The 16,366-nt window shown below is 42.3% G+C and overlaps 1 protein-coding gene across 2 annotated transcripts in view; it reads right to left on the minus strand.

Moving 5' to 3' along the window:
- Positions 1-212: 212 nt before the first annotated feature.
- The window catches only part of sema3e (sema domain, immunoglobulin domain (Ig), short basic domain, secreted, (semaphorin) 3E), a 28,562-nt gene continuing 12,408 nt past the window's right edge, over positions 213-16,366 (minus strand). Inside the window, exons 2-17 of one of the 2 annotated variants that reach the window (XM_050074009.1) lie at positions 14,332-14,492; positions 13,802-13,861; positions 13,292-13,411; positions 10,298-10,391; positions 9,954-10,070; positions 8,772-8,914; positions 8,563-8,677; positions 6,984-7,053; positions 6,755-6,899; positions 6,193-6,418; positions 5,854-5,945; positions 5,371-5,412; positions 4,999-5,165; positions 4,612-4,679; positions 4,137-4,270; positions 213-2,293 (exon numbers count right to left, since the gene is read on the minus strand). In XM_050074009.1, the coding sequence (XP_049929966.1) occupies positions 1,793-2,293; positions 4,137-4,270; positions 4,612-4,679; positions 4,999-5,165; positions 5,371-5,412; positions 5,854-5,945; positions 6,193-6,418; positions 6,755-6,899; positions 6,984-7,053; positions 8,563-8,677; positions 8,772-8,914; positions 9,954-10,070; positions 10,298-10,391; positions 13,292-13,411; positions 13,802-13,861; positions 14,332-14,492 (2,255 nt within the window). In that variant the 3' untranslated portion in view covers positions 213-1,792. Of the gene's footprint in view, positions 2,294-4,136; positions 4,271-4,611; positions 4,683-4,998; positions 5,166-5,370; positions 5,413-5,853; positions 5,946-6,192; positions 6,419-6,754; positions 6,900-6,983; positions 7,054-8,562; positions 8,678-8,771; positions 8,915-9,953; positions 10,071-10,297; positions 10,392-13,291; positions 13,412-13,801; positions 13,862-14,331; positions 14,493-16,366 lie in introns of both variants that reach the window. The other variant, XM_050074008.1, reaches the window with a different exon arrangement.

A 16,366-nucleotide genomic window follows, 5' to 3' on the forward strand; every position in this document is an offset into this window, starting at 1 on the left:
GTCTGAAAGCACCCTAAATCTTGCTAAATCTTACACACTGCTCCTTTAAGTGACTACTGCACACATCTCTCTCTCTCTACCACTGTCTTTATGCTTCATTGGCTGCAGTCTCTTAATGTGTGTGAGTGTGTGTGTGCGGATATGGACTCAGTATACTTCGTCATTATTGATGGCTAAACCACAGAGGTGACACCAAGGGAAGGATGGTCCATCTTTTTTTAATGGCAGGTATTTATAAGGGGTATAGCAGACACATCATTTTCAATCTACGTCAAACTCTTAGTTGAGGAATATTCAAGGAGAATGATGAGTGACAATATAAGGCCTTGACATAGACCAAGCGTTTGTTTTTACCCCGTCATGAATACGGGGGTAATACAGCAAGGTCAAAACTCTAAAGTGACAAAATTAAGAGATAAATAAGGCACGACATGGAAAAAGAGGTGATCCTCCAGACTCTGTTGTTAGCACAGCCCACTACAATGCATTTCCCTGGTACATCAGATTGTTCGATGTCATCTCAGGATGAAGTGAATATTCATGAGGCTGATTCATCAGTTTTGCTAATGGCATGCTTGGATGGTCACCCTAACATTTATTTGTCTTTTTTTGTTTTTGCTTCTGAAGGAAATGTAGTGTTCTACATTGTTGTTTCATGGTGGTAATTATGAATCCCATCTGCAGCATCGTTACAGATGAACACATGGGGGGAGATGAAGGGGTGATGGAGGGAAAGAGGAGGGAGCAGCCAGCAGAGAAGGATGACTTTTTGAATACACAGTTAGTTACCAGATGTGCACACAAAGACCACCCTGAATGCGATAAATACAATATACAATACACACAATACTGTTGGTACATTTGATCACAAATGTACATGTAAATGTAGACACTTAGAATAACAATAACATCCAACAATAGGACCACTTTTATCGACTGTAACAGTTTCCACAAGTGCTTAAATAGGAATTATTTCCATTGAAGGCATAATTATAACTGAAACATGCCTCAAATATTCATAATAGTGGCATTGCAACATCTTACTGTATGCATTGTGGCCGTTATAACCACACACACACCACAGCCATGACCACAGTATAATCAAATTAGCTGTATCATAAAGCTCAAGGCATTTTTTTCACTGTACAAAAACAACAACACTACATATGTTCCAGTTTATGACATCTAAAAACAACTACAGAACTCAAAGTAGAAAGGAAATAAGTTATCATAGTACAAAAAAAGATTAGAAGGCCATTACCTTTTACATAGTTTTCTCTCATAATAGATACAGTTACAGTTTGTCGTAGTGATTTACTGAATGAGAGGCGGGGCAGAGGTTTAGTGTAGCAGTCTCTGTGTGCGTTTGGATTGACAGCTGGGTTGGGCTGGGTCAGTCCGCAGGAGCTGAAATATTATGTTCTGTCTCTCCAGATCAGAGGCAACGCCGCCAAATCAGTCGTCCATCTCCTCCAAGGGCCTCGCTCTGCTCTGACACTGCCGTTTGTAGTATTAACCCAGGGTCTGCACCGCATAATCAGTTTACACCACACACACACACAAAAAAGGCAAAAATGTTGCTTTTTAAAATCAGAGTCAAACTACTGGGTGATAAATGTAGCTACAGCAGCTAGACAGCCTGCTACTGTTGTTTTTTCTGGTACTGCTCTTGTCGAAAGCAAAGTGGAAACCTTTTACATGGTGCAAACACTGAGTGAGTCTGACCTTTAGACTGTGTGTTTGTGTGTGTGTGTGTGCGTGTGTGTGTATGTGCAGTCAGTCTCTGTTCTCCTCAGGTGTCCAAGGTGTGCCTGGGCGCTCGGTGGGAGTTCTCCTCTCCTCTCCCTTTCCCTCGCTTCTCGCCACCTGAAGGAACATACCTCCTTTTGGTCTTTTTGCGTTTTTTATCAGAGCACCACACTCTCTCGCAGTACTCCTCTACTCTCTGGGCATCCCCGTAGCCAATCAGCTGGAGAAACTCCTTGTACCACAGCCTGGAGTGGGGGCCTGGGACTGAGGATGGTAACAGAGCTCTGGGAGTGATGCTCGGGCCTGGTGGGGGGCCAATGGAAGAGTGGCATGGAGGCGCAGCTTTCTCTCCGTTCCCATCATTAGCCCTGTGGATCGTTGACTCCACCCTCTCCCCTCTGAGCACGTGTAGAGTGGTACGTAATAACGTGTGCACGTATCCGTGCTCCACAGTCTGGCACACGTACACACCAGCATCTGAACTTCTCACTCGTAAAAACAGCAGCCCGTGGGAGGTCATGACAACCCGCTCATCACCTCGAACCTTTATGGAGACAATAACGGGGGGAAAAAATCTAGTCATTAATTCAGCCATTACCTGAGCCGAGAAATTCAGACATTTACAGCAGTACTGCTGCTGCTGCTGCATTTGTTCTTCTCCCTAGACACATTTTAATTAAACAAACCTACAGAGCTAAAAGATAAATTAAGGAATGGTAAGACTTAAATAGTGCACTCAATACACTGACTAATGTACTTAAGGTTCTGTAAGGTACATAGGTGTAGATTTCAGCCAGGATGCAGAAGACATGCCCCTTTCAATATTTTTCTTGCATGCCTCCATAGAAAACTGCAAACATATTGATTTATTGATCTGTTTGGGACCAGTTTAACAACAGCAAAACTATATCAAAGGATTTGTGTACAAACTCTCACACAACTCATGCAGTTTAATCCAAGTCTCATTTATCCAGTCGTATGCTCAGTACTTCCCAAACACATGCACACATTTTCCCTTAAAAACCTTAGTACTGAGGATAGATATGTTTTATTTTCAGCTCAGTTTTAAATAATGAGTTTTTAGCAAAAAAATGCATGTGTTTGGGAAGTTCAGAGCATCCAGCTGGACAAATAAGACTTGGATTATATTGCATAAATTGTGTGTGTATTTGTAGATAGGTGTTAAACGGATGTGGCACTATATTTGACAGTGCGGTATGCAGGAAGGCCAAACATCCTCGCATCCATTACACTCAGAGTTTGAGCTGCTCTCGTCTGGGTGTCGATTTGGGGTTCAAAGAACGAGTCAGAACATATATAAGAATGACTGTATCAGGGAACACTACTATTTTTACAAGATGTGCTCTCTTTTACTGTTTATATAACGTATTGTCCCTACCTGCCTACTTGCACTATTGTATCATATACATTGTTAAATTGTATGTTTTTAATGGTGTGTTATGTGTCTTTATGCACCTTTGATTTCTGAGAGAAGCCAAAGACAAAATTTCCACTGAGGCGGACAATACAGATATCTATATTATCTTATCTATCTAATTTTTCTGTTGCTAAATGCATCCCCAATCAATCAAGAAATCAGTATGTTTGGTGATTTCCATGGCGGCACATGAGAATCCCAAAGTTTTCCTCATGAATTCAAGGTAACAGGCAACGAGTAATTGACATACAAATGGTCATTATGTCGGTGAAGCATTACTTTAAAGAGATTTACACCATAAATTGATACAGAAAAGGCACAAATTGGTGCATAAAAAATCATCAGAATGCAGGAAGTTAAGTGTTTGATGCCCCAAATTTTTCGTTAAATGTCCTCACACCCCCCCACCTCAGTGTTGAAACAAAATCAATGCTCTTGGTGAGCTATATAACCATCCCAGGTTTTTGTTTGCAGAAGTATACACTGCATGTTTAAATATAATGTAAGATATATGAATAATGTAACACTATAAAGCGAAATGTTGTGACTTAAGTCAATGAAGAGGAATGAAATCTGCTTTGTGGTGCTCTACTTATTGATAAAGTGAATATAAATACCCAACAACAGCATCTCTTTTCAAACACAATGTCCCACTTACTCAGGACAGTCCACAAACTCCACTAAATGTAATTGAGTCACCCTACTTGCACTGAAGTAGCAATTTCAGTCAGCACAGCCAGACAGATTTACATTTTGTTCTTGGAAGTGGTACACACTATAGGAGTAAGTGGGAAAATATGATTTAAGATACCTAACCCTTATGCATCACCTCCACTGTGCTACTTTTTTAGTGTACTGTATGTAGCCTGCTTTTCATATCTGTGTTTGTAGTGTAATATATGTTTGTCTCCATTCTCATTTTTTTCACGTTTGGATCCATCAGACTCACCTCGTGTTTCTCTCCGCCTCTCTGTAAGAACCAGAGGACTTTGGCTTGCAGTGACCGAGGGACACACTCGAGTAAAGTGCTATTGCTCTCCACACCGTACACCAATCTCTCCTCCGCTCTGTGCCATTGTTCATCTGTGCACAAACACACAGGCATCATAAAAAGATAGCGAGGCAAGAGAGACTGCAGTGAACTGACGTGACCTTTCATCAACTGACAAATGCAGAGTGGATTGTTCTTCCCCCAATCTGTCGCCTCACTGGAAGCACTAACCTCTTACCTCCGACTGCAATGACACGTGAAGAGTTCGTATTTTGTCACATTCAGTCGAGTGCTTTTGAAGAACTGCACCACTTCCCGGCTTGTATACAGTATTTGTTTGACAATTTATTTATTTTTTGATACCAGTAAATACACACAGGCAGGCCCATGCACACACACACACACACATCACACAGTCATTTTATACACTAACCATCAATTTGCAGCCCATTGCACAGCTGGACGGCGTTGCCATGGCGAACATCCTGCCGCCTGAATCGTCTGCTGATATGGGAGCGAGGGAAGTACAGAGAGAGAGTCATTTTGAACATGATGAAGATGGGTGAAAGGAAAGAGACGGAATCAAAGAGGGAGAAATAGAGAGGAGAGATAAAAAGAGGGGCGATGATCAAGTGCATACTGATGGGCATTACACAGCACCTGGCTGTCAGACTGTGTGATAATGACTTGGCAAAGCAGCCTCAGAGCATTGTGACATTCAGGGCAAGATGCTATGATGGAACAGAACCACTGGTAAAGGTGTGAACAGCTGGTATCACACCGACACCTCTGCAGGGGAGAAAGGTGTGTGTGTTGTTACCTTTTGGTGTAGACTCCAGCAGGGTAGTATCTGGAGCAGGTTAATCCATCCCAGGCGCAGTAGGGGTCTCTGGCCAGGCAGCAATCAGCACATTCTGACCCATAGAGGTCACACTGATGCAGTCTGACCTGGGCCACGCCCACCTCTGACCCCACGTACAGCTGTTGCTGTGGAGCCGACAGTATGGATCATTATTATAAAAGACAGTTTAATTGGAATTCATTTCTTCACCTATTGCCACATGTAGGCAACAGTATATATAAATTATGTTATTACAAAGTAATGAAAAGTGTTGCAATGTTAACATCTTGTGGCTAAACACCAGAATTACATGAATGAGCATCAGTATATGGATTCAGATGTTCCTCTTACCCTTTTAGGTGATATTATGATCTCTTTTATCGGTGCTGGCACCTGCAAACAGGAAATATTTGACTGTTATTCAAAAAGAAAGCTGATCAGTGCTCTTCATCATGCTCTAAGAATAAAGTAACAAGAGCTGACTTTAAGTTCCTTGTCACTAGAGGCCTCCCGTCATGCTTCTATCCCCTCTAAATCAGGCCTTAATTAAAATGGCAGCAGCCCTTGCTCGCAGACTAGTTTTAAAACATAACCGATCTGAGTAGAACTGATATATTCAGATCATTCTGAAGATCTCTCCCAGCAGGCCGGCTGCTCAATCATACGCGAGCCCCTCTGATGATGGAAGGGAGGCAAATCAGCAATCAGTGGTGTCAAACTGCTCCCTTTTAACTGCAGCAATAATGGACTGTGATATGCATGCGGTGAAACGCAGGATTTGCTTGGTTACAAAGTCTACTTCGCTCTCACATTGTGAAGCTAAAAATAGAGTACCTTGAATACTTGCAGTTCTTCCAGCAGCACCTCCTCCATAGTGTCTGTGTCTTTGTTGTAGATGGTGATAACTTTCAACACCACTGAGTCGTCTAATAAAAGGAGACATTAATGTTGCTGACACGAGTTTTACAAGCAATGGCATAATTTTTGTCTTCATAATTTCAGGTTTAAAACTGTCTCAAGATATGCAACAAACATTTATTATAACTGTATTAATATATTTTGTAATATCTGACTTTATACCATCACAATGTCAGTTTCATAGGACTATATCCTGTTTCATTGTGCCAACAGTAACACGCATACAGCATTCTTTATTCTTCACAGTGTGTGTACCAGTGCCGATGTAGAGGACATGGTAGTGTCCATCCTGGGCTTGAACTCTGTCCACAGCAATCTGGGTCAGCTTTCTCCTGCCTGGCTCCGTCTGCAGCAGGACAGGTCTACGGTGCTGAGGGAGGACCGGACGATACATCACCGGATGGGAACGCACAAACCGCAGAACCTCGTCAGGAAACTCCTTCGAGCTGGAGAAGCCACCGCCGTTCACTTTACTGGCACACTGTCAAAGAGATTGTGCGACAGAAAGAGAGGGAGTAAAGGAGGGAGTGTGTACAGAGACAGAGGAGAGCCATTAAATGCATTGGCCCTTAATGCAGTGTAGGGAAAAAAAAGCTGACATGCTTTTGTCTGGCGCAGACTGTCCCTGCATGACCTGCTGAGGTAGCTACAACAGTGCTGACATTCACCACAGCTGTCCTACATGCTCTCAACACTGTCCCTCCCAAAGGACGGCTGTCATGGACACAAACTAATGGAGAGTGCTGTGAATGCATAATGTCGGTGCATCGGGAATGAAAACCTTTAAACATAACTTTATTCAGACTTTAGGACTTACAGATCCAGGTCGAGGGTAGGGGACTCTGTCCTCATAGGGAGTCCAGTGATGCTCAGGTCTCTCTCGGTAGGCAAATGGACCGTTAAAGGCTGCTCTGATATCATCCATGTGATAGACACACACCGCATAGCCCTTGAACACAGCGCTAGAAGAGAAGGTTTTATTAGTGATTTCATGGATGATAAAAATGGGAGTGTATAATGAAATGATGATGTCACACTCCACTCACCTTGTTGTGCTAAAGAGGCCAAAGATCTCTGGGTTTTTTCCATCCTTGTTCTTGAGCACAAACACATCCTCTGAAACACAAGTTTAGAAATTAAAAGTTGTTTGTTAACCATACTGGGTTGATATTTTTGTGTTTTAGTGACATGTCTCATCAACTTTGACATGTCGAACATGGCAAACTTTAAAGGGTGCTGCAGGAGTCAGTCCAATAACATGAAAATGAGTTAGCATTTTAGCGCTCCTAATTCACTCATCTTGAAGTCACTGGGTTTTTTGAATGAGTTTTTAGTTACACGCCTGAGATAAGGTCTGTGGTCAACACAAGTTTAAGAGATTCGTATGACTTGTGAAGCTTTTATGTGTCTTAAAAAGGGCGGTTTGCTAACAAGTGGCTAACTTAGACTACAGAACGTCATCATGCCAAACATGGCATTACAGCCTCAATGTGGAGGCAATGTTGAAGTCATGTGATCGTGGTGAAGATTATCTTGCTGAACAAAACATGTCAGTATCATAAACCTTTGTTTGCCACAGAGCTTATTTCCAGCAGTTATCCAAAACCAATGGAAAAATCCATTGAGTTTTGTTGAGGGAACCAGGGCTTTGTTTACTTCCTGGTTGCCATCATCCACCACTCTATACCTGCTAAGCACCAGCATGTTAGCACTATCACTGTGAGCATGTTAGCATGCTGACAATAGCATTTAGCTCAAAGCAATGCTGGGCTAAGTACAGCTTCACACAGCATGGTTGAGACAGTTTGGTTAAACCACAGCCTTTTGGGAACTTTGTGAATAAAGGTCTTGAGATTACTTCTCAAAGGTTTAGAAAGAGGTTAAAATCTTTTTTATCCTGCAGTAGACAGAATATGTTTTTCATCCAGATTCATAGAAGAGTTTTTTTGGATCTTGAAAATACCATCAGAACAGCAGTAAGCCGTGTTAAATGAGTTTCTGGGTTTTTCAAAGATCACCACTTCTTTAGTTTTCCATCAACTGAATGCTTAGCTCTGTGACTCGAATGTAATGCTAATGCATGAGAAGCACTCACTGGGGCTTTAGCCACACTGCACTTGACTGAGCATCTTATGGAAACAATCCCAAGTGTTGAAATGTGTTGCTTTACTATTCTGGGCCTACAAAATACCGGTTACCACTACTGAAGAAAGTAGGAAGCATCTTTACCCAGACAACAGTTGTATGTGGGGTCCTTGTGGGTAGTAAATGGGCTGGAAAATGGGTTCCATATTGGCCCCATGACATTTGCCCACATGGGTGTGTTTATGAAAGTGGGCCCCAGTTAAGATGCCCATTTTGAACCCATACCCACTTTGAACCCAGGTAGCCCCAGCATGGCCCATGTGGGCAATTGGCATGGGCCAATATGGAACAGGTGGACATTCCAATTTTCAGCCCATTATCCACCCACATGGGCCCCTCATACAAATGTTGGCTGGGTGATACCATATTGACTCTCCAGCTCTTGGGTGATATAGATAAAGGTGTGTGCATTACTATAAAGCATAAAGACCTCAAAGTTTAATAGTAAATAAACAAGATGGCGTGTCCTTGTATCCCCACCGAGCTCATCGAAGTGTGTATCAATGCCATTGGATCCAGCCACAGAGCAGATGAGGCGAGTTTTCAGGAAGGAGCTCCATCTATTCACCAGCATTCTCTGCCCTCCTTGGTCATTCTGAGGGATGAAGGCAGATATAGAATGTGAGTGCGGTACTTTGCCTTCGGCTGGAGAATGGCCAGGAATCTATCGACGGCATTTGCATTCTCACCGCACAGACTCTCCCCACGCGAGTGTACACAGCCTTGTTCACTCCCTCGGCATCCATCTCTCGCTCAGTGAAGAAGAAGTAAACTTTATCATCGTCCCTGTCATCGTTGTCGGGAATAACTGCTGACCCGACAAATTTAGGTTCTGCAGGAAGAGGAATTTGTCAGAAAAGACTTGAGATGAAACATAAAAACAATAAGGTGGTGGAGGTATGTGCAAACAGTATGCCTGTTAGAGGCTGTTCATTTTAAATTCATACTCGTTTATAGGGGCAAGAGACAAGTTTTTCTGCTTTCATTACGAAGACAATTAATGGCTATAGAATTATGACACCATCGTTGTTAAGATTGGTTCTCTACATGCCTCACTTGCACTATGTGATTTCATCTGCCACCAGGTATAATCTCCCAGGAAAATGAAGGCTCAATTTACGGCACAAATGGGCATGAACCATTGCACCAAAACAGGAAGAGGATAGCGCTTGTATTATCCTCGGTAGCTCTTGGTAGCCATCCCCAATTACCAGTGAGTCTCATTTATGTTTTTTGCAGTTACTATCTCCACTAGTGGAAATGGCGGAAAGTGGAACAGCCGAAGTAACTGTGTAAACTCTACCAGGCAAAAGAAAAAGAACAGCAAGTGATCCAGTTGTCTCGGCAATAGTAGCATCAAAAAATATTATCACTTGGGAACACTAGGGAGGAAAAAGCTGAATTTTTTTGTATTTTTTATGGTAGGAATCTTTTCAAAATAATTCTATATTTGTCAAGCCAGGTCTTAAAAAACATCCATGCATATGAATAGTCTGTTTAATTATTTAAAAATTAAGTTACAAAACACAAGCTCATGTATCCTCAAACAAAAGCAGTCCTGATAAGAACAGTTATATTGCCATCATGTGGAAGGCACACAGTATCTACAGTACATCTTGGCCAGTGTCACATTTTCTTTATCATTTAATAACCAACTTATTTAATTTGATTATCAATCATAAAACTACCAGCTTCAGGAAGGAACACATGAACAAAACATTTACACTATGAATAATTGCATCTCACTATCTGAACTGTCACACTGTATTAATATATTTTTGAAAAAGAGCTTGGGATGTGTTACCACACATACTATATCTGATTATTTGATTGCACTCTGTTGCATTTCAAGGGAGATCATGTACACCAACCGTTGAGTTGCTGCCTGTCATCTCTCTCAGTGCGCGTGTAGGTCTGGTTGTTAAGTCGACAGAAAGCACCATCGTTCTCCCAGTAGTCTGTGTACAGGCCAATGTACAGCTCTCCTCCTAACACACACATTAACACAGACAAAATCTCAATTAACAATATATTATTAAATGTGAAGTCCCCCTTATGACCACAAGATGGCAGCATTGGCTGGTTAGAGGTCAACAAAGTGAGCACATCTCTACAATGTGGACCTGCATAGTACAAATATAAGCATGCATTGTAGTCTAACAGCTGTGCTCAGCGGATGGTGAGGTGATGAGTGACAGAATGAGCAGTGTCTTACTGGAGAGCGTAGACGTGCAGGGACTGTTGGGGTCATATGGACAGCGTCCTCTGCCACTCATGATGCTGTCCTCGTCAAGAGCAAACAGCCTGTCCTAAGAACAACACAAAGCATACACATATATATTAATTCCCACACAAAAATCCATGAATATAAATGCTGCAGCCACACACTGAAAAGCAATACCCTTGCAGAGGCTTTAACGATATCTAGACAAACTCCAGCAGGAGGTGGTATGCTGGGAGAAGTGAATTAGAGAGGAGGGATCAGAAAGTGATGGATGAGTCTGAGGAAGAAAGATAGATGAGACAAGGAGTGATGGATGACCACACGAAGGATTTCTGTCTGGATGTGTATAACCAACAATGTTCTGCTCTTATATCTGGTGAGTTCACTACTTCTGCTCTTCTGATCTTATTGCCCTGCACAGCAGGTGGCAGAAACACACACAAACACACACACATAGACCTGAGCTCCCTATAGAACCACAGCTCATATCTTGCGGGCCACCACAGTGTTTATGACTGTCACCAGCAGATCAGAGGGGATGTCATACATTGATTTATGAGTAGCTGCGGAACCCAACTGTGCTGGGACCACCGCCCGACGTGTGACTGTAACAGAAGTCCACTTCTGGGTTAAAGTCATCCATCATATAATATCGAAACGGAAAATAGAAAAATAGGCCGATACAATCAAACTCTATATGCAGGAATCTGAAATGTGTGTGGTTTTTTAAATGTCTGGACCAGTGTTGCATTAATACTTGATTTGATACTCACTGACTGGCTTGATAAATGGCAATGACATTTTATATCTCAGTTTATAGTTATGTAAATATTATTCAGCTCAGGTTTAATGGTCATCATAGACTAGATGTAATCGTACACACACAAGTATGAAATTTATGCGAGGAAACGTCGTAGAGAGATTAAGTTGCTTATACGGACCCAGTGTTGCTCACTCTATGAGCATTCCAATGATATGAGTGATGGTTAAGAGTGGTTCCTGTTTGGATGGTGTGGCTGGCCTGGTCGACCTACTGGACCAGTGCTGGAATGCAGGGTGGAAACCTTCTCCCCTCCTCGCTCTCTAAATACACCCCAACCACACACACACACACACACACACACACACACACACACACTGAAGACTGCTCCATGTTTGACATCTGGGAGATATGCGTCATACTGTAGACAAACATGCTCGCACAGATGGATGCGGGCAATTTTGCATGGACACCAGTACGCAGGCAAAACCCTCCCGTGCAGCTCACACACACACACATTTGAACTGACCCCTGACTGAGACAGAGCATTAGTCTTCCCTAACCTTGAAGCAGGCTCATTCAGACAGCAGCATGTGGTCTGCTCTCCCTGTTTACCTGGACAGTAGTGGTGTCTTTTTTCAATATAGATGAGAACTGTGTGCAAACCAATTCTCTCCCTCTGAGAAAAACAAAAACACTCCACCATCTCTTATCCACTGTCTTTTCCAATTTAACCTCACATCACTTCTTGTTGCTCGGAGGATAAACTGAACTACTATAGCTTGAGTTCAATAAACACTTCTAGGAGCTCCTGGCTAAAACATTTAAGGCAGTGCGAAGAAGGTTTTGGCTACTTCTTCTAAAGAGGGAAGAGGGGCACAAAAGGAAATTTGCCTTACTGTAAAGTGAAGAAATTTGCAGCATTTTTATTGGATTAATCATCTGTTTCATCTGTGAAAAAAGCAGCCGAATTAGAAACATCCACCATGAATTAAGAGACCCACCAACCGTTGCAGATCTCGGCAGATATTACTGTCTGTCAGTGAGTTCTGAAGCTAACCTAAGGAACCCACCGCTTCCAACCACACCATGCTAGCTTGTCTCTTAAGGCAGTAAATACCGCTCCATGATTAGGCTACATTTTGGCAAGGGAAAACCTGGAATGGCCATTTTACAGGGTTCCCTTGATCTTTCACATCAAGATGTCTGACTGAAAATGGGTTTGATGGGTACCCATGAGTCTCCCCTTTACAGACATGCCCATTTTATGCTAACCCCATGCAGTTTTTTGGCAAAAACCATAATCTTTTTTGCCTGCAGTACAGATATTCCTGCATGCCGGGGTCCCCAAAGAGTCTTGGAATTGCATAAATTGGGTTTTACTGGAAAGCTGAGATTCATTGAGCCAGATTTTATTCTTGTGTGATGATGTTAGCCCCCATAGGAGCCATTTCATTGTAGTGAGACCATTTCTTTTTAACGGACATCACTGTATAAAATGACCTATTGTGACCTGTAGGATTATCACAGCCTCATGAAACGTTACAACTACAAGCTCCAGACCTTGAGCATTTTATAGGTATATGGACAATACGGGGGTTTCTGAGCAGTTTTCAGAACAAAAGTGCTCCCCATCCAGTTGCTGAAAATGCAGTTCTTACAAAAGGTTTTTTAAATCAAATCAGCATGGAATTTTCTATGGTGTTTCTCAAGGTCTTGGTGTGTAAATGTGGTATTTTGGAAATATTTTCAACTTTTTATTTGTCAATCCTAAAGTAGTTAAAAAAAAAGTTAAATTATAGCACCAAATCTTTATAACAAACTAACCCAAAAATTGCTGCAACAACTTATATGATATAATTGAGCATGGGAATGGCCATCATATACTACCATCATAATGTTCCAAGTCCCTATGGGCTATAACCAAAACAGGTTTTCTCCATATTCATGACTAAAAAAAAAACTGCGAGATACATAGTGCTGAGCTGCATCTCTAATTAATATTCAGGTGCTTTCAGATGATGCATACCACTTCTATGTGGCATATACTGTTGACTTGCCAAGATTCCCTTCATAGAAAAAGACAAAATTGGATCTTTGGTGGGTCTCAGGGCGTTAACAGGCAAGTGGTGTCAGAGAGCTGTTTGACTATGAAAAGATCCCTGGCAGGAGAAACCCTTTGAATACCACTTGAATACCTTGTTGTGAACATTTTTTTGACTCACCTGCCCCGTGTGTCCCACTCCGACCAAGGCACAGGTGGGATTGAAGGCTCCAGTCCCACAGACCAGCAGATGGGTCTGGTTGTACTGTTGCAAGACCTTGATGTAGTTAGCACACTCCGACTGTTGGAGGAGATGCAGAGATGAGGCAATGGGTAGGGGGGAGGGTGGTTGGGTGAGGGGTCATGAGGGCAAATTGAGGCCAAGCAAGAGAAAATGGTGTACTGGAAAAATGCCAGGCCTTTTACGGCATCATCAATTACATCAATATTTCAGGTTGGACAAAGGTTAATGAGCACAGTGAGATATGTAAATCAATTCATACATGCTGACGGTGTCTGTCTCTAATATGGATCAATGTACTTAAATGATAAATTAATTACACTGTGTATATATAAATGCCATAAAATGCACATTATAAACTGGGCATTTGTGCTTTTCACCTGATAATCAATCTCAGGCAAACAATCGGCCAAATGTGAACATATGCAGTCACGTAGAAGGTGTCCTTACCTTTTCCCTCCCCTTCATCAAACACTCCTCGATCTGAGATTCTGTGCTGGCCCACTGGATCTGAGAGAAAACACAATTACACTCATATTTACAATAGAGTTGTTTCACCAAAAAAATAAATAAAAAAATAAATTAGTTTGGTTTCCATCCAAATTTAGCGCCATTTTTAACCAATTTTTTTAGAAAATATGTAAAACAAAATATGAATTCATGGGTCTTGTATCCACTCCAGTCAAGATCCACTGCCGAAGAGGAGTGCAACGAGATGATGAAAATAAAACAGTGCCAGTAAAACTTCAAACAAGCCTCACATTTTTGGTGGATGGAAAAATTTTGGTGGATGGAAACATACCCATTGTGAGGTATTTCGTACATACACAGTTAGGTGTAGAGTTGAAAATGTGACCACAACAACTTCTTTTATCCCATGATGAACGCACACTACGTTTGGCTAACCTATTGCCCAATGGATGGGTGAGTTCAACCTGTCTCACCACCTAACAGGCGGGGAGAGATGAAAACAAGCGTACCTCTCTGTGGTGTGTGTTGACCCGATCCAGGCTAAGGGAGAACAAAGTATTCTTGGCCCCAACATAAAGCCTCTCGTGGCCCTCGTCCAGCAGCATGGTCTGAGGCTGAAGAGACGCTCCATGTCCTTGGAACACCCAGGTCCTGTTCAGCTGCCAAAGTTCTGCATACAACAACACGCACACACAAAGAGATTAAGACTAGAAACTGATAGAAACAATGATAGAAAGAAGTCTGCAGTTTAGGTAGGGAGATCTAGCTAGCTATCAAGATAGCTATAGGCAGAAAATAGTTTTCATTTCACTTCAAACATGAATCCTCATCTTGCTTCTTGTCTGTACTAAACAGCATGATCAAATTTGACCAGACCTCATCCTCAAGGGATTTCTAACTGATCCAGTAACCTGCGTCTGAGTCCCCTCTGCTCCCATGGCCAAGGGCACATTGCAACATGTGTGTCTCATTTATCGCTTCCCCAAGAGAATGTCAAAGAGCAACAGCAGGGTTATCTTTCCATCTCATCTCTCCATCTCATGTGGCACCTATGCCTTCATTCACTCAATTCAGCCACGCTTTTAAGTGGCATTGTTCGGTCATAGAGGAACTACAAAGCATCTTGCTTTTAATCATCAGTAAAAGTTGTCATGGCATCAAAGAGTGCACGCAGCCCACAGCCGACCTCCCGGGCACCAGTACAGAGTAATAAATTGCTTTAAGAACTTCTGAGAAGCATTCTTAGAGGACATTCTGGCAACCATAAGGGCACTTTGCAGAAGCAGAGATGGAAGAATGAGTCCTGGGAAAGATGTTGTGATTAATGGGAGGGACATTTGATGTTCTACGGTCTCTTTTACCAGGAGGAAGGAGTTTTATCAGACAGGAAACGGAACCTCTTTATCAGCCATTAGTTGGAGATCAGCTGCCACTCCCTGTCAGTCTCGCTTTAGGTGATTTGAAATCCTACTTTAAAAAGGAAGCAGCGGACCATGGCAGATATGTCATTAAATATAAACACACGCTCATCAGAATAATCACAGACTGAGTAGACACAGATAGTTTGCCTGCACACATGCAACACACCCAGTCGTATCTACCTGATTGAACCTGACAGATTGCTCCTCTATACCTGCTCTCTGTGAGCTTCTGGAGAGGTTGAGGGTGAAGGATTTCAGCAAAGCACTGAAGCCCCAGAGGTGTGCACTTCCTCTGGCCTGAAAAACCTTTCATTAACACATGAACGGGTTGGTGTCCTTGTAAAAGACAAGATGGGGATCTGGTGTGTGTTAGCACAGCTTTTGAAACCTGAGACAGATTCAAGCAAGCAAACCAGGGTTTTTGTTTAGATTTATGGCACTGCACAGGCTGTATTCTTTCCATTTGTTTTATGTTCATGCACAAATTAGGCCACCCATGAACTAGTCTTTAGAAAAACTCCCTTGTCTTTAAAAAAAAACTCCCTTTAGAAGAGCAGTGTGTAAGATTTATGGGGATTTAGTGGCATCTAGTGGTGAGGATTGCACATTGCAACCAGCTGAAACTTTTCCTGGTTATAATTCATTCAGTGTTCATTGTTCAGGAGGTCTTTATCAGGAGCCAAAATATCTGCAGAGGGCTCCTCCTCTCCAAAACAAACAGACCAGATGATTTAAACAAGAAAAAACAATGCATTGATCAGTTTCACGTTATAAATCAATGTTTCTCCAATGCTGTTTGGCATGTTGGAGATGGGCCACTAGCCCAGCACCTGCTGATGTGTGCTCACCTTTGTTCTCTGATCTAGAGCCAGACATTCACGAGGTTTTTACCAGGAGCTGTATTATCCTCAGAGGTTGCATCCTCTCTAAAAGACACAACAAGACTAGCCCTAGGTAGAGCCAGTGTTTCCACTTGTGGAGGCGTGTCACTTACAGAATGGCTTCTTGCAATCCATTGCTGTCACCCACATGTGCTCACTTATTAATCAAGATTGGGTGATACCCCCTACCAAGTTTCTAAAAATGTTTTGCTTGACTCCTGTCCACCCTTTTGCACCCTGAT

Source organism: Epinephelus moara, chromosome 20 (genome assembly GCF_006386435.1).
Source record: "Epinephelus moara isolate mb chromosome 20, YSFRI_EMoa_1.0, whole genome shotgun sequence".
NCBI classification, from domain to species: Eukaryota; Metazoa; Chordata; class Actinopteri; order Perciformes; family Serranidae; genus Epinephelus; species Epinephelus moara.